The 15,177-nt window shown below is 46.1% G+C and overlaps 1 protein-coding gene across 1 annotated transcript in view; it reads right to left on the bottom strand.

The window, feature by feature from the left end:
- pcdh15a (protocadherin-related 15a) overlaps positions 1-15,177 on the bottom strand; it is a 409,668-nt gene that overhangs the window by 160,505 nt on the left and 233,986 nt on the right. The window contains exon 6 of the mRNA XM_056608756.1: positions 7,878-8,002. Within this exon, the coding sequence (XP_056464731.1) occupies positions 7,878-7,974 (97 nt within the window). The 5' untranslated portion in view covers positions 7,975-8,002. The remainder of the gene's footprint in view (positions 1-7,877; positions 8,003-15,177) is intronic.

Genomic DNA, 15,177 nt, shown 5'->3' with positions numbered 1-15,177 from the left:
CATGCCATTCAAGAGTCATTCACAGAACATATCAATCTAACCAATAACAGCTTCCGTTCAGTTCACCCCTAGTGGCTTTTACCCCTTCCCCACGCATGCACTGTCTGCGCAAGCTATTCCGCCACCTTCCCCAAATCCATCAAATGGATATTAAATGACCAAAAGGAAAAGCTACATAAAAGAAAATGATATCTGTCGTCATAAATGCCCACAAACTGTCAAGCGGAATCCAATCCTTCACCAATATGGCGGGTGTTATAGCCAAAGACTGCTGCCAAAGGGTGGCAGTGTGAAAGAAAGGTTGGACCACGACCCAACAGTCACAGGAACAGAAAATGTGGCTGGGGCGATTCCCCACCCCCCGCTCTGAACTCCCAGCAGTCCCCGCGGTGCAGCTGAGATGTTTTCAGATTGGCCGGGGGCCCGCAGCCAGACAGAACCGTCTCTCGGTGGAACCCGGTGTTTGGTTGGTCTAATTGTGTGTCGCTAACCCGGATCCACTTAAAATACTGGCGAGGTCGCAAGTTTAACCCACAGCCAACCACTTGGGTGCCAGCATAGGGGAGAAGGAAAGTCATTTTTTGGTTTCCAAAGACTCTCCGGGGAGGTAAGGAGGATTCTGGGAAATGGCTGAACTGCGACCGTGAGAAGCAGAAGGGGAACTGTTCCAGTTGCATTAGTGTCATTCTGTGTTATTCAAATGACACGCTTATAAAGCCTTCTGAAGCATCCCGAGAACAGTAATTAATTATCTTTTGCCTTATCATTTTTCTCTGCGGAAAAACACAAAACAAATGCAATGAAAGTGAGCATAGTTCACTCAGAGCATTGACTGTGTAAAGCTGCACCAGGAGGGAAACAAAAGCCAGGAAGAAAATCGCAGCTTTTCTTAAAGAACACTGTCTGTCAAAGCCGCAGTAATTATTGAAATATAATTGCATCAGGAAAAGACAATAGACCTTAAGGGGCAACAAACCAATATCAGGTCCGTTCAGGCAATAATTATCAATAATTGGTCATTGAGACACACAAGCAGAACACGAGATGACAAGATCCTGCACAAACTGATTGATCATCTGTGGCAGTGTGTCCACGGGAATAAACCAAATCAATAAACAACAAAATTGTCTCGGTCTCCATCCGACCCTCTGTGCCAACTCACTTATTATCAGGAACGGGAGCTTTTGGAGCAAAGGCGTTTGTGATTCTTATTTTTACAAGTACATCCGACGATTCTCTTTGAAATGATTGTCTTTCATTGACTGTTTTTCTGGCTTTCGATCAATTTTTTGTGTGATTCTTCTCTATGTAAGGCGAATGGCCACGTTCTGAAAGGCGGAATGAGGGACCATAGAGATGGCACATGTGAATGTGGGTGTGCGTGTATGTGTTGTGCGTGTTTTAGGTGTGTGTGTGTGTGTGTGTGTGTGTGTGTGTGTGTGTGTGTGTGTGTGTGTGTGTGTGTGTGTGTGTGTGTGTGTGTGTGTGTGTGTGTGTGTGTGTGTGTGTATGTGTGTGTGTGTGTGTGTGTGTGTGTGTGTGTGTGTGTGTCTCTGTGTGTGGGTGTGTGTCTGTGGTGTGGTGCAGGGTTGGTGGGCTAGGCTGGGTTGGGGGGGGATACGCTGTACAGTAAAATGGCAGCGATATGGCGGGACTCAACTGGCCATTAAGTGGAAGCACCAACAGCATATCACCCAAAATCCATAAAGAGAGGGCATTAGTTCCTTGATGTGGTTTCCTAGGTTGTGTTTGTTTACCCTCTTCCCCCCGTCCACCAAACCACCACTCCTCGCCCCAAAACGTCCTCCTCCGACAGCTGCACGCTAAGCACACGAGAGGGCCAGGGCTGTAATCACCAGCCTGGAGGGCGTGTTCCCAGGGCTCCAGGGTCCCTGGCATTAACACGCTTACCGAGCTCAGCCCCATGGAGCACACACCCCCGGGGCAAGAGCCAGGCGCTGACATCTCCTTCTCCGGTTCTCCATTTCTCCTCCCTACTGGTAAAATATCCCCTCTCTCTCTTCCACTCTGCGCGATTGAAAATAACTCTCTCCTCCTCTCTTCCAATCTTCCCTATAATGCAGAAGTCTCCTCCTTTCATCCTCCTCTTCTCAGTCTTCAACAAAAACTCCCTCTACTCTCTCTTCCTCTCCTCACTACCGGACCGGTAACCTCCTCTCCTCTCCTCCCCTCCCCTCCCCTCCCCTCTGTCTCCTCTCTCCTCCCTCTCTGCCTCCATCTCCTCTCTCATCCCTCTCCTCCTTCCCCATTCTATTCCTCTTCTCCTCCCTCAGCACCTGATTATAGCTGGCGCAGGCAGATGGATTAGACCAACCCTCCCCCTCCCAGCAGCCCCCCGCACCTCCCCTCTCCTCCACGTGGCCTCCCTCCCCTCTCCCAGCACCACAGGCTGCCACTGATGCCAGACACAGTCACACACACATCTGGATTCTAATCACACAATCCCAGAAATCGACAAACAATCGGCAGGCTGGGACCCAGGAGGTGGGCCGCAGATGTGACGCAAGGGGGGAGGGAGAGACCAGGGAGATGGGAGAGACCAAAGAGGAGGCGACAGGGGCGAGATCAGGAAGATGGCGACAGGGGAGAGGGACATATCAGTGAGAAGGCGACAGGGGAGAGGGAGAGACCAGGGAGAAGGCGACAGGGGAGAGACCAGGAAGAAGGCGACAGGGGAGAGGGAGATATCAGTGAGAAGGCGACAGGGGAGAGGGAGAGACCAGGGAGAAGACAACAGGGGAGAGGGAGATACCAGGGAGAAGGGAGAGACCAAGGAGAAGACAACAGGGGAGAAAGACCAGGCAGAGAGACTCCCGGGGACGGAAAATATGAGGGAGAGAGAGAACAAGATGAGGGAAGAGCGTGAGATAACGAGATGAGGGGAGATCGAAAGAAACAGGGGAAAGAGAGAGACCAAAATGAGGAGAGAGAGAAACACATGGAGGGCAGGATAATGGAGAGGGAGAGTTAACGAGAAACAGGGGAGGGTGAAAGAACAAGATGAGGGGAGAGAGAGTCAGGGAAAGAGAAAGAGAGAATGAATGGACAGCCGTCTGAGGTGAGACAGAGGCATCCCATGGCAGGTGACCACCGAGATGGCGACCAGGTCAACGGTTGTTGATGAGGAACACAGAGAGACTTGCCCGTACAGCATGACGTATAGCGCTTGAATGCATTTACCAATCGTATATGTTATTCTATAGCGTAAATGGTGCAGAATATCGTAAGCTAGCAGAGCATAATGTTTGGTTGTAATCGTTGTGATTTTGCTTAATTGCATGCTGTATAGGTATCTTGAGAACTGCATTGGAGTCAAGTGTAATCTAAAATGGGCCATGGCGCCACTTGTGTACAACTTCAGGTCTTTTCCCACTCCACTACAGTTCGAAATGAGTCACCTAAGAGGTAAATACCTCCACCTGCGCGTCTTTGAAATGACAAACATTTTTGTCATTTAACTTGTTGTGCGGAGCAAATGACATCTCATGCACTTCTGCCCATTCAGCCCCACAACAACACTATTATGTAAGACAATTGTGCTCAGATAATAGGATCCAGTGGCTGTGCACATGTGAATGTGCCTGTGTATGTGTATGTGTATGTGTATGTGTGTGTGTGTGTGTGTGTGTGTGTGTGTGTGTGTGTATAAGTGTGTGTGTGTGTGTGTGTGTGTGTGTGTGTGTGTGTGTGTGTGTGTGTGTGTGTGTGTGTGTGTGTGTGTGTGTGTGTGTGTGTGTGTGTGTGTGTGTGTGTGCGTGTGTGTGTGCGCGTCCGTGCGTGCGTGCGTGCGTGCATATCTGGATGGTTTGTGACTAGTGTTGATTTGGCTTCAGGCCTGACCTTTCGCTACCCTCTGGCTAAGCTCTCTGCGATCCCAGAATTGAAAGACATGCGTTAAGTTTGCCACTTTGCCTTGCACCGCTGTAACGCACACACACACACACACACACACATGACTGTTGTGGGGTGAAGGAGGAGCCCTCGTCAAGAGTCAGATAATCCAGAGGAGGAGGGGAGGGCATGGGAGGGGGGAGGAGGGGGGAGGGGGGGGGAGGGGGAGGAGGAGGAGAGGGAGCGAGGAGTGGGGAGGTGAGGGAGGAGTGAGGTGGAGAGGAGGACATGGTAGGGTGGATGGGGGGAGAGGTAGGAAGGGTGGGGGTGAGGGAGGAGAGAGAGAGGTGGGGGGGAGGATATGCAAGGGAGAAATGCGGAAGGCAGGGGACTACGCAGAGGGGTTGAAAAAGTGACAAACACAAAAGGATGAAATGAGACTTCAAGAGTGGAATCCTAGTAAAGTCAAATCACTTATATCACGGCGATATTCCCCTTTTATAGCTCTATTATATTAATGTTAACGTTAAGGAATAGGGTTGTGCAAAACTAGATTGTTTCCTGAGAGACTGTAACGACACTGTCACCAGCAACACATAAAGTTTTAACTCATCATTTTTTTTTTCCGTATTTCTTTAAAGATGTCGGCCCGAGCCAAGGGCACTTGTGGTTGTCGTCCCCGGGAGATTTATGGGGGAGGAGACAGAAAATGTGCCGGTGGCTCGGGGGGGTGCGCTGGGGAAGGGGAGGGCGGCCATAAAAAAATATCTTCTTCGCAAACCAAGATCATCCCTGGAATGCACACAGCGGCGAATAAAGATGACAACATCAACAACCAGCACCTTCTCCATCCCCGCCCTGCCTCCGATCCTCCCCTCTCACCTTCTCTCATCATCCGTCCTACCTACCATGTCTCTCAGCTCCCCAAACTATTACACTTTGATGGGCCATGTCGCCAGCAATACATCTGAAGCCATCGGCCAGCGGTGTAACCAGCAATACTTCATATATTCTTCCAATACCCTCTCCCTCTCCCGCTTCCAGTCTCTCTCCCGTCTCTCTCCAGTCTCTCTCTCTCCAGTCTCTCTCTCTCCCGTCTCTCTCCAGTCTCTCTCTCTCCCGTCTCTCTCTCTCTCCCTATCTCCAGTCTCTCTCCCTCTCTCCAGTCTATCTCTGTACCTCTCTCTCTCTCTCTCGCTCTCTCGCTCTCTCGCTCTCTCTCTCGCTCTCTTGCTCTCTCGCTCTCTCGCTCTCTCTCTCTCTCTCTCTCCTCCCCCCTCCCTCTCTCACCCTCTCCTCCCTCTGTGTAATTAACAGTGTCAGTCTGGAACCAGTAGGACCCACAGACACCCGGTCATTTCCATAATCAGTGGGATTAAAAAGCTCCTCCGATTTAAAACCCAGGCAGGGATGAAGGACCTCCAGATTGTTAAGCCTTGACGCACGATCACTTTACCAAAGCCCCAACGCTCGTCCGTCCCCCTGGTCACATACACGACATATCACTCTGAGCCGTAACCACACCACAAGACTTAACTCTCACTCTCGTTGAGTATTTTTTTGCAGACGGGCAAAAAAGTAAACCAATGTTTCGGGGAGGCGAATATAAAACAGCAGAAAAAAGAAGTACTGTGTGAAAAGCCACTGTGATTGCACGTGCATTCAGAGTCAAACCCACGCCAAGCCTTCAATGACCCACCAATGTCAGATATACAACTATTCAGGAAACTGATTCTTCAGACTACTGTGTTTTTCATTATGCCTCTGAAACAGCGGTTCCTGCAGGGAATCCAAATCAACCAGCAAGCCATGCAAGGTTATCCAATCATGTTGCCAGCATGTTGAGTTGAGAGGCACTGATACTTTTAATATTAAACACAAACAGCGTTAAGAAGAAAAAAACTTATATCGAGATTTGTATAAAAAAGAAAATCATGGATTCCATCAGGGCAATAGTAGACACATACGGCTGACAAGTATGTGTTATGAATATATTTCTTGTCACAAAATTCTGGAGATATCTTCCCATTGTTTCTTTCCTGGAAAATTGGAATACTTATGAAGGGGTACTCCAGAAAATGCATACCCTTATACTCAAACCCTGCATTAGAAAGATCACCGTCGCTAGGAGAAGCTAGCAGAAATAAGTACATCCTAGAGATGAAAGAGACGTTTATAATAGTTACACTTTAAATGTAATTATTGGCATTACAGTGATGAAACACTGTCTGGTCATAGTAAGCATAAGGCCATTCAATAAGATGTTATAGTGATGTTCCACATGGAGGTTTCTTGAGCCAAACAGAACTGCTGACCTATATTGGAGGGATAATAGTGAAAGAGGACTGGATGACAGTCATCGTTTGTATTGTTAAGCCTCTTCCACCGTGCATACTGTATACACAGCACAGTGCAGATTAAAACTGCATGCATTATATATATATTTATACCCACACAAATAAATATATATATCTTAACAAATATATAAAGATAAATACACACACATATATACGGGTATATATACATATACACCTATTCATAATGAACGATTTAATAGTAACAGCAAAATGAACATTTTAAAGCTCAAATATTCTTACGTTTATATTTGTATGATATTTGCGTTTTATACCCCTCTGCTTTTTTAGAATTTGAAATATGCATTGACCCTAATTGCAGACCCTTTTTACTACCACTTGTCAAACCAATTGAGCGTTATGTGAGCACTAGACTGATGACGTGGAATGGATAACCAGGAGTCAGAGTTTCCATTTGTAGTGCATTCATGGCCACTGCAATATTCTACAATTGACCAAGCAAGCACAGTTATCTCCTACACAATCGGCGGTTGGCTGGGATGCCGCAAACCTCTCTTCTCTTGTGCAAAACGTTAGTAGAAAATTGTACAGCAAACCACATAAATAGCCTCGAGTGGGCTATTTTTCCATTCAAGCATAGAAAAGTTTGAATAAAGCACATAGCTGCTACTGAAAGTTATTTCACACATAAAATGCCAACCATATTCAGAAGAACAGTGTTGTGAAGAAGAGGTTCCTTTTAATTATTTTGGTCAACTTGAAAATATTGTGACACGACAAACACACTGTTCAACAAGTCAGGTCCCACTTGTTGTGGGGCCTGCTGTTGAATAGCTTTTGGTATTGAATGAGGAATTTATCAGTGAAACTGTCAATAACATCTGTTTTTAAAATGGAAGCTCAAACTCACAACTGCAAAAGGAATCAACTTAGCCGGACCACTGAACTGTTTGAGAGAAAACCACGATGTACACTATCTATATATCTTCCAGTGATTCAATTTGAGTATGATCTAATGCCTAAAGTGGATGGGAAGCAAAGCATACTGTATAAGCAGTACGATTTAACTCTGATCCACCGTCCATATAAAGCTGATCGGTTAAGAGGAAAAGCTTACCTCCGTTTACCATCCACAATCTTGCAACTGCTTGCATTTGAAATATTACGCATCCTTCATATGCTGTGACCCAGATCATTGTCTCAACCTTAACTGAACATAAAGAGATATTATTCCATTTCTAATTCAACTTATTTTTTACCCATGAAGGACTGGGGTTGTTAAGCATCAATGGATAATTTCCTCTAGCAGCTTTTTCCCAGCAAGACTTGTGTCTTTGTAGGCAGAAGGGAGCCGACATGAACAGATGGAGAGCAATGCAAACTCCCCCAGAAATGCCCCAGTCGGGCTCAAGCACAAGAACATCTTGCTGAGACGCGAGGCCCAACGGAGCATTTGAACATTATGAATTGCTGCAAAAAAGGCATTATGTCAGGCAATAAGATAAGGGTTAAACACACAGTGGGCATTTCATACATCAATTTGGCATGCAGTCTGCTAGCCTCCCGACCCTGTAATCTTAATCCTTTGACAAGAGAATTGCACTTCTGACCCAGCAGGGCCGTTTATAGGAGGCTATGACCCCCCCCCCCCCCCCCGATCCCCCGTCCTCCAACCCCGCCTGGTTGTTCAGAAGCCTCATTCCACCTTACCGTCTGAACTCTGGCCCCGGCTGTAGGCTAGCAGAGAGAAGACTGTCATGGCCGTCCCCAGCCACCACCTGAAGAAGAGACACCAGCCCCGCCTCATCTTCTGTCAAGCCTTACTGCCTGCCCACCTGGAAGAAGAGAGGAAAGGAGAAGGGTAAATAAATGAAAGAGTATTCTTCGTCTAGTGCTGCGGAGGGCCATGGCTGCTCCTACTTCACAGCGCCAGTCTGGAGACACACATTGGGCGCAGCCAAACGTTGTCCCGCACCGGAGTAAACAGCTGTTATGCGATGGGTTGCCCCCCACAACTTCTGCAAGCGCTCAGGCATCAATATGGCGGGTGTTGTATTGTACATTTGTACTTTTCTTGCTCGATGGCAGGTATACGGGCATATCGCGTCACAGTGGTAGTCTCTGGATTCAAAACAGCCGTTTAAAAAACAAAGACATTCTACCCTGCAAAAGTGACAAGCGACCACAAAGTGGTGTGTTATTGGATCCCGACAGTGCGGTGTGGCTGTATTTTTCTCCGTATAGTTCCTAAGACGTGTGAGGCAATTTAAAGTAAGCGTAAGGAAAGGGAAGCGCCTTCCGCCTCCTCTGCCTCTGCCTGAGTGATTCAGTGTCACGGCTCCCCATTGCAGAGTGGCTTCGCAAGGTGATAAGCTGGGAGATCATCAGCCCCGAGCATATGTTAAGGGAACGTGGAGGACCCAGCCACCCGCATCAACACCATCATATGCGGCGCGCAGGACAGAATCAGCGTATGGGGAACTCCTGCAATAATCAGCACTCGCGAAAGCTATGATTTGGAGAGGACTTAAACTTGTCTCCATAAGCTGTTTTCTTCGTCTTCCCCCAGCTCTCTCTCCTTTGACGCGAAAACACAGGACACAGTGTCCGACATATGAATACAAATCGTTTTTCCCTCTCTCTCACACACACAGTCCCTCACCCTCGCTGAGGAAGACAATATCCTGAGTGGCCAACATATTGTACTGTAATATCCTCCCCGCACACAGAGCCAAAATAGAGCAGCACCTAGCAACCGGTACCGCTGTAGCACCTAAGAGGGTGGAACCCGGACACACCAAAAGCAAGAGGTCCACAGCTGTCTCCTCAGCTTCTAACGGCGCACCACAGGGAGATTTCACGCAGCTTCTTCCTCTATTCTCCGACTCACGCGTCTCGCTTCCCCCCCACCCCCAACGTTGAAGCATATATCATTTGCTACGTTTTTTACACCTATCTATCGTGAGAGGACTGAAGTGGGGGGGGGGGGGGGGGGGGGGGGACTCTTTGATGTGTTTCACATTTGGTAGAGACGGAGGAAGAAAATAGAAGAAGGAGAAAAAGAAGGAGGAGAAATATAAGAAAAAAAGATTTCCAAGCCCCCCGAAGAGAGGAGTCATTTTCTGTGCGCCGCCGTTTCCTACAACCTCGCTGACACCGGGGAATAGGCAGGCTGGTTTTGCAGCGTCTGGCAGTGATTTTCCGTCTAAATGCAATTGGACAAGAAGCTTGATGTAAGCCAGTGGGTTGATCAGTTGTTCAACAAAGAAAGTGACTGGAGAAATAAATAAATAAAGGGCATCAAATGATACCGGCTGAACGTCTTATGGCTGCCTGTGGCTCAACGGGATACCAAAAAAAATTCTGGTTTGTTTTTCTGTCAGAGATTGTTCATGGAGATTCATAACTGGTTAATATTGGTTTGGTATTATTTGGGGAAAACATACTAAAAGCGAAAGCCCAAAAAAAAGGAGGGGTTCGCTTAGGTTCATTTGTGGTTTGTTTTGCACTAAACCATTTCATGTTGAAGTTTAAATTCTCTCTGCTACCAGCAACTGCAACAGAGACCTTTACCAAAGCAGGTTTAAAATCTGAGTTCAGGGGAGAGACAGTGGGGTCCCAGTCTGACCTGGCCAAGCAGCAGTTAGTGGTGAAATGAGACGCATGTACAGGCTCCCCATATCCACCTCTTTGGAGAGACACAGAAGCTGGGTCGCTACAGAATAGAGCCATCTCCCACTGTTTATATCTTTACTCAGACATCCCCTTGAACCAAGCGGACGAAATATTGGGACAGTTAAAAAGAGAAAAAACGAAAAAAGACAGCAGCAAATCAAACTGTTGGCGGAGGACCAGAGAGAGAGTGACAGATCTTAGGGGTAAGGCTGGAGGAGGTGGGTGAGGAGGTGGGAGACAAGAGTGAGGCTGAAGCAATCACAGTTATGGATTACATGGAGGAGGAAAATGCAGGGCGTTATCCTCTGAGTGCAGGGGGTTTGCTCTGCGAAAATAACACAGTCTCTCTCTCCGTCTGTGTCTCTCTTTTTCTCCCCCTCGCTCTGTGTTCCTCCAATCAATTGTCTCCCCATCAGCCTCTCTCTCTCTCTCTCTCTCTCTCTCTCTCTCTCTCTCTCTCTCTCTCTCTCTCTCTCTCTCTCTCTCTCTCTCTCTCTCTCTCTCTCTCTCTCTCTCTCTCTCTCTCTCTCTCTCTCTCTCTCTCTGAATGTGTTCAAAAGACATAAGGAAAGTAGAACAAGTCTTTACAAGCGGGTATTAGTGCAGCTCAGAGTTGGCTTCTGGGTTGGCCTATCTGGCGGTGGTGTACAGCGGGGGTTCCCACATAGACAGATGGCGCTATAGCAATTCAACGCCGACTGCGTTTTATGAAAACATTGACTTGGAAGTCCTCCCTCTCCCCTCGTTCCTAAGTCTTTGATGGTTTCGAGGGGAAGTAGTCAACAAGGAGAGAAAAAAAATATGGAATTTAAATTCAGCACTTCAAATTTTGGAGTGAAAACCAAAACACATCACGAGGCCTGATACTTCTCTCCCTTCCCAGAGCATTGTGTCATCAACCGTGGGCAATATGCTTGCCTAAGGAACTGGCCGCCCTGAAATAAGATAGAGTCAGACGGCCTGATATCAGCGGCTATTAAACGCACACACGCTTAGCCATTGTGGCGGAGCACAATGGAGTAGCCCAGGCTTCACTTCTCTGACATAATCCGATTTACAGACGACAGCAATTGTCACAACGTCTCTGTCACACTTGGGAAATATTTCCCCTTCAGGGGCTTCATTCAAACATAACTAACAGTATAGCGAGCAGTTCAGGTGAATCAGTGACACCACATTCAAAATTCCCTTTTTCCTCCTCCAAATAGATAAGATGTACTTTATTAATCTCAGATGGGGAATGTTGGGCGCCACAGCAGAAGTTGGCCTACAAGTAAGAAAAATGCACCCCAAAAAATCTGCAATAATATACATAGTATAAATATAAAAAGGCACTCTTGCAAATCATTGCTCTATTGAGAACGCCAGTATTTTCTGAATTGCCAGAGAGGTTAATAATTATTTTAATCGCTTCCACAACTAAGACTACGTCTCCATCAACCAGCATTGATTCAAACCCAAATACACAGACACACACCTAATCATACAGGCGGCTGCTTTCAGATCCTGCTTCACTCGGCTGTCATTAAGCATGTATCCGATCCACCTTTTTTCGACACCTTTGCCACGCTCGCCGGGATAAGTCACGTCTGCGATGGGCTACGCCTTGTTAATCAGAGCGCACGCTTCCTATACAGATGGCGGGGGCGAGGCGTTCCTCAGCGGCCCTGACTCTCCCATTAGCCGAGCAGCATGGAGGCGTGCAGCACAGGCAGACGAGGGAGGGGAAAACTGCACAGTCATCGATTTGACGAAAAACAGCTGTAAATTGCAATTTTTTGTGGCCGCAGGCAATCCACGCCCCTCAGGTGAATGATGAGGGTTTGAGAGTGCGGTGCCTGACACCGCTGATATGACTGATCAGATGGAAGACACCCAGCACCACCATCGGGCGCGTCACATCCCGCAGACGATTGCGTTCAGACGCCCCCAGCACTTCCTCTTTGGAAGAGGATGACTACGCATCGTTAGCTAGTGGAAGCAATCTCCTTCTACCGACCACCACAACAAGAGAAGCGGCAACAACAACAATCCCTGTTTAAAATAATAATGTACGGCAGTTATATTGGGACACGGAGGTGTGTTGCAAAATCATTACTTTGGCGACACACATTTTAAGATTAGTAACTAAAACGTTCTTTCCATCATTTCAGCAGCTTTTTTTTTTGTTTTGCTGGTAACCACAATATGACACACACACACGCACACGCACACGCACACGCACACACACACACACACACACACACACACACACACAAACTGCCAGTCGGGCTGTCAATACAACACAGGAATCTAATCTTTACAGGGCAGTTTATCTTCAAAGACCTTTCTTATGGCGTGACCGCAGATCTGATGGCTGAAGTTAGCTCAGGCAGGCAATCAAAATATCATTACCAGCTCTGACAGTAGGGGAGAGACATGGACGTCTGGAAAACATACGCTCGGTTACCTACACGGCACTCGAGGTGCTTCAGTGAGCGGTCATGCAATTGGTTTTACAGCAGCTAGGAAAGGGGATGATTTGTCTGTTGGTAAAACTATCTTTAATCAACAGGGACTTCGAGTGAGGCTTAATTAGTTTTCTTAATAGTTTTTTCGAAACACCGGGCACCTATACAAACACTTGCTGTTACTGTCGGCGAAAGACAATTATTCATGTTGATATAAGTTCATTTGATTTGACGTGCTGCGTAATTGCGTTTGAGTTTTTCTTCATTTTCATTATGTTCTGGACAAAGCTTCCAATCAATTGTGCTTTGTCTGAACGGCGAGTGATTTTCAAGGCTGCACACGCTAGACTAGATGGATAGATGGCACCTTGTTAACTAATCAAACGTTACGTTTGTTTCATGGCAATCCAATTCATAATCTGGCTAACGGGACACTTTACAGCACGAGTCAGAAGACGGACGACAGGTGAACAACGTGGTGAACAACAGGGAAAGTCGATCGTGCCCTCGGAAACGAGAGCCTGAACTTCAGAACAACCCTGGTGTGGCGGTAAGGAGATACCCTGAGACCTCAGGGCGGTGTGTGTAACGCCTCCCTCGTTGTAAATGTAACCAAGCTGAAACCTCATTGAATTACATGACGCACAAAGCCACTGAACATGCACGCACGCACGCACACACAGACACAGATTCAAAACAAACACATGCAGGTATACACAGGGCACACAGCAAACACACAGAAACACAAACAACACCCATTTAGAGACAAACACACTCACACAAATAGATGCCAAACACAAGCAGGCACAAACCACATAAACACATAGAGACACACAAACCCACACAGACAAACACAGACACAAACCAAGACATACACACAAACACACACACACACACACACACAGATGGGGCAGGGCACAAAGCAACACGCAGAAACATACAGTCACAAAAAGCACACACAAAGACCCAAACACCGAAACAAACACAAATTAAAGAAACACACAACACACACACACACACGGCAGATAAACACATAAAGACAGAAAAACCCACATGCACCACACACACACACACACACACACACACACACACACACACACACACACACACACACACACACACACACACACACACACACACACACACACACACACACACACACACACACACACACACATGACTGAAACAAAAACAACAGACATACATATACCAAACGGCAAAGAAATATCTCCGGTATAGTCAACTTCACCTCTGTACTCTTTGTGGCGTAAAGGTTACATTGGACTGGAGGGAGTTAGGGCTGAACAAATAGCAAGAGTGGTCAATGGAGATGTGTATCAGGAGGCTTAAGAAAGCTAATAACGATGAAGGCAAGGAGAATGAATGGCTCTTTATCGTCTACTGCAAGGTTTAATCACTCATTATTAACTCAAATGAATAGCTCTTAGCTAAGGCTACAAAGGCCCCTTCACATAGTGACAGAGCCTTATCCCCCTTACCCCCGCTAGCAGAGCATTAAACTAGAGGGACAACCATCGAGAGCATTTCGGAGCGATAACCACATGACGACACTATTATAGCACTGGGAAGAGGAAAACATATTCCATTCCAGCCTGGGTCACAATGGCATTTACATAAGGGACAGCACTGACCCCTCGGTTGCAGGGGAGTGGGTAGTTTCCTTGACTACAAGCCAGAATCAGAAATTAATAACAATTAAAATGAGTTTGTTTTTTTTCTTTGACGTAGTTATTTTTTCTGTGACCTTTCAACAAGAACTCTTGCCTACGCGGTAGGTGATGTCTTAATTTCAGGAGGAGGTGGAGAACAATGGAATTAATACATTCCTCACTTTTTGGTCAAGTGACTATTCACGGTTCATATTAACTGGTGCTCCTTGAGCACAATTGATTCTACCCATGTTATTGTGTGAATTATTATGATTTTTTATTTATTTTTTTACTAGGCCCAAGGAGCAAAACATTAAGAAAACATGACACAAGGGTAACAGAATAATGTAATATTTTGTCCAATTTATTCACTCTTGCCTGCCAAATACGGCAAGAGACCAGCCTCAAAGTCTTCAGCGTACACTGAGTCTCTGTTTAATTAAAACCAAGAACAAGAGACTCTTGTTTGTAAAATTATCTATTTATATGCGAATAAACTTCACTCAAAATAGAAACTTGCTACCACACACTACACACTACAGCTGTCATAAAAGTAGGTTAAATGATAGTCAATGATACACCAAACACTCACAAAAGTATAAAGATAAGTGAAGTTGTAGATTAGAATTTCAACGTAATGGTTGACTGCTGTATTTTCTGGATGCCTGTTGGAAGTCGGTAAAGTTAATTCATTTATTTTTTCTATGAAACAGTTTCTACCTTTGGAATAATTATTGGATCAAATCTACATATATGTAAAATACTGTTGAAAGAAGTGTTTGTTCAAACACAAAAATGTCCCTGATTGCCAAGAACATATTTGATTAATTTAGCTAACTACAGTATTTTGATCAAATGTTTTAGGTAAATTAGGGGTTTTGGCCTAGTTCAGATGCTGTTGTGCTTATGGATCTAATTGCTGTCATTATGTTGCAATTTCAATCATCTTATGTTTTCAACGTATTTTGTAGGAGGTGCCGACGCAATGAGTTTAACCCACACAGCTTCTCAGATTAATTGTATGTCATGTTAAACATGTAGCTGTGCCAGTGTTGCGCCCAGCCATCTTCTCGAAATGACAAAGTACCCGTTTATCATGTTATTTAGCCGGCGGTTTCATGCAAACTTAATGAAAGTGAATTCAGATACATGTCATAAAAGCTGCTGTAGGGAAGCTTCGAGAGAAAGAGTGTAAGAGAACAAGATTTTGATAAT

Source organism: Gadus chalcogrammus, chromosome 15 (genome assembly GCF_026213295.1).
Source record: "Gadus chalcogrammus isolate NIFS_2021 chromosome 15, NIFS_Gcha_1.0, whole genome shotgun sequence".
In the NCBI taxonomy this organism is placed as follows: domain Eukaryota; kingdom Metazoa; phylum Chordata; class Actinopteri; order Gadiformes; family Gadidae; genus Gadus; species Gadus chalcogrammus.
Note: the sequence above shows the minus strand (reverse complement) of the source record. Positions and strands in the feature narration are given on the sequence as shown.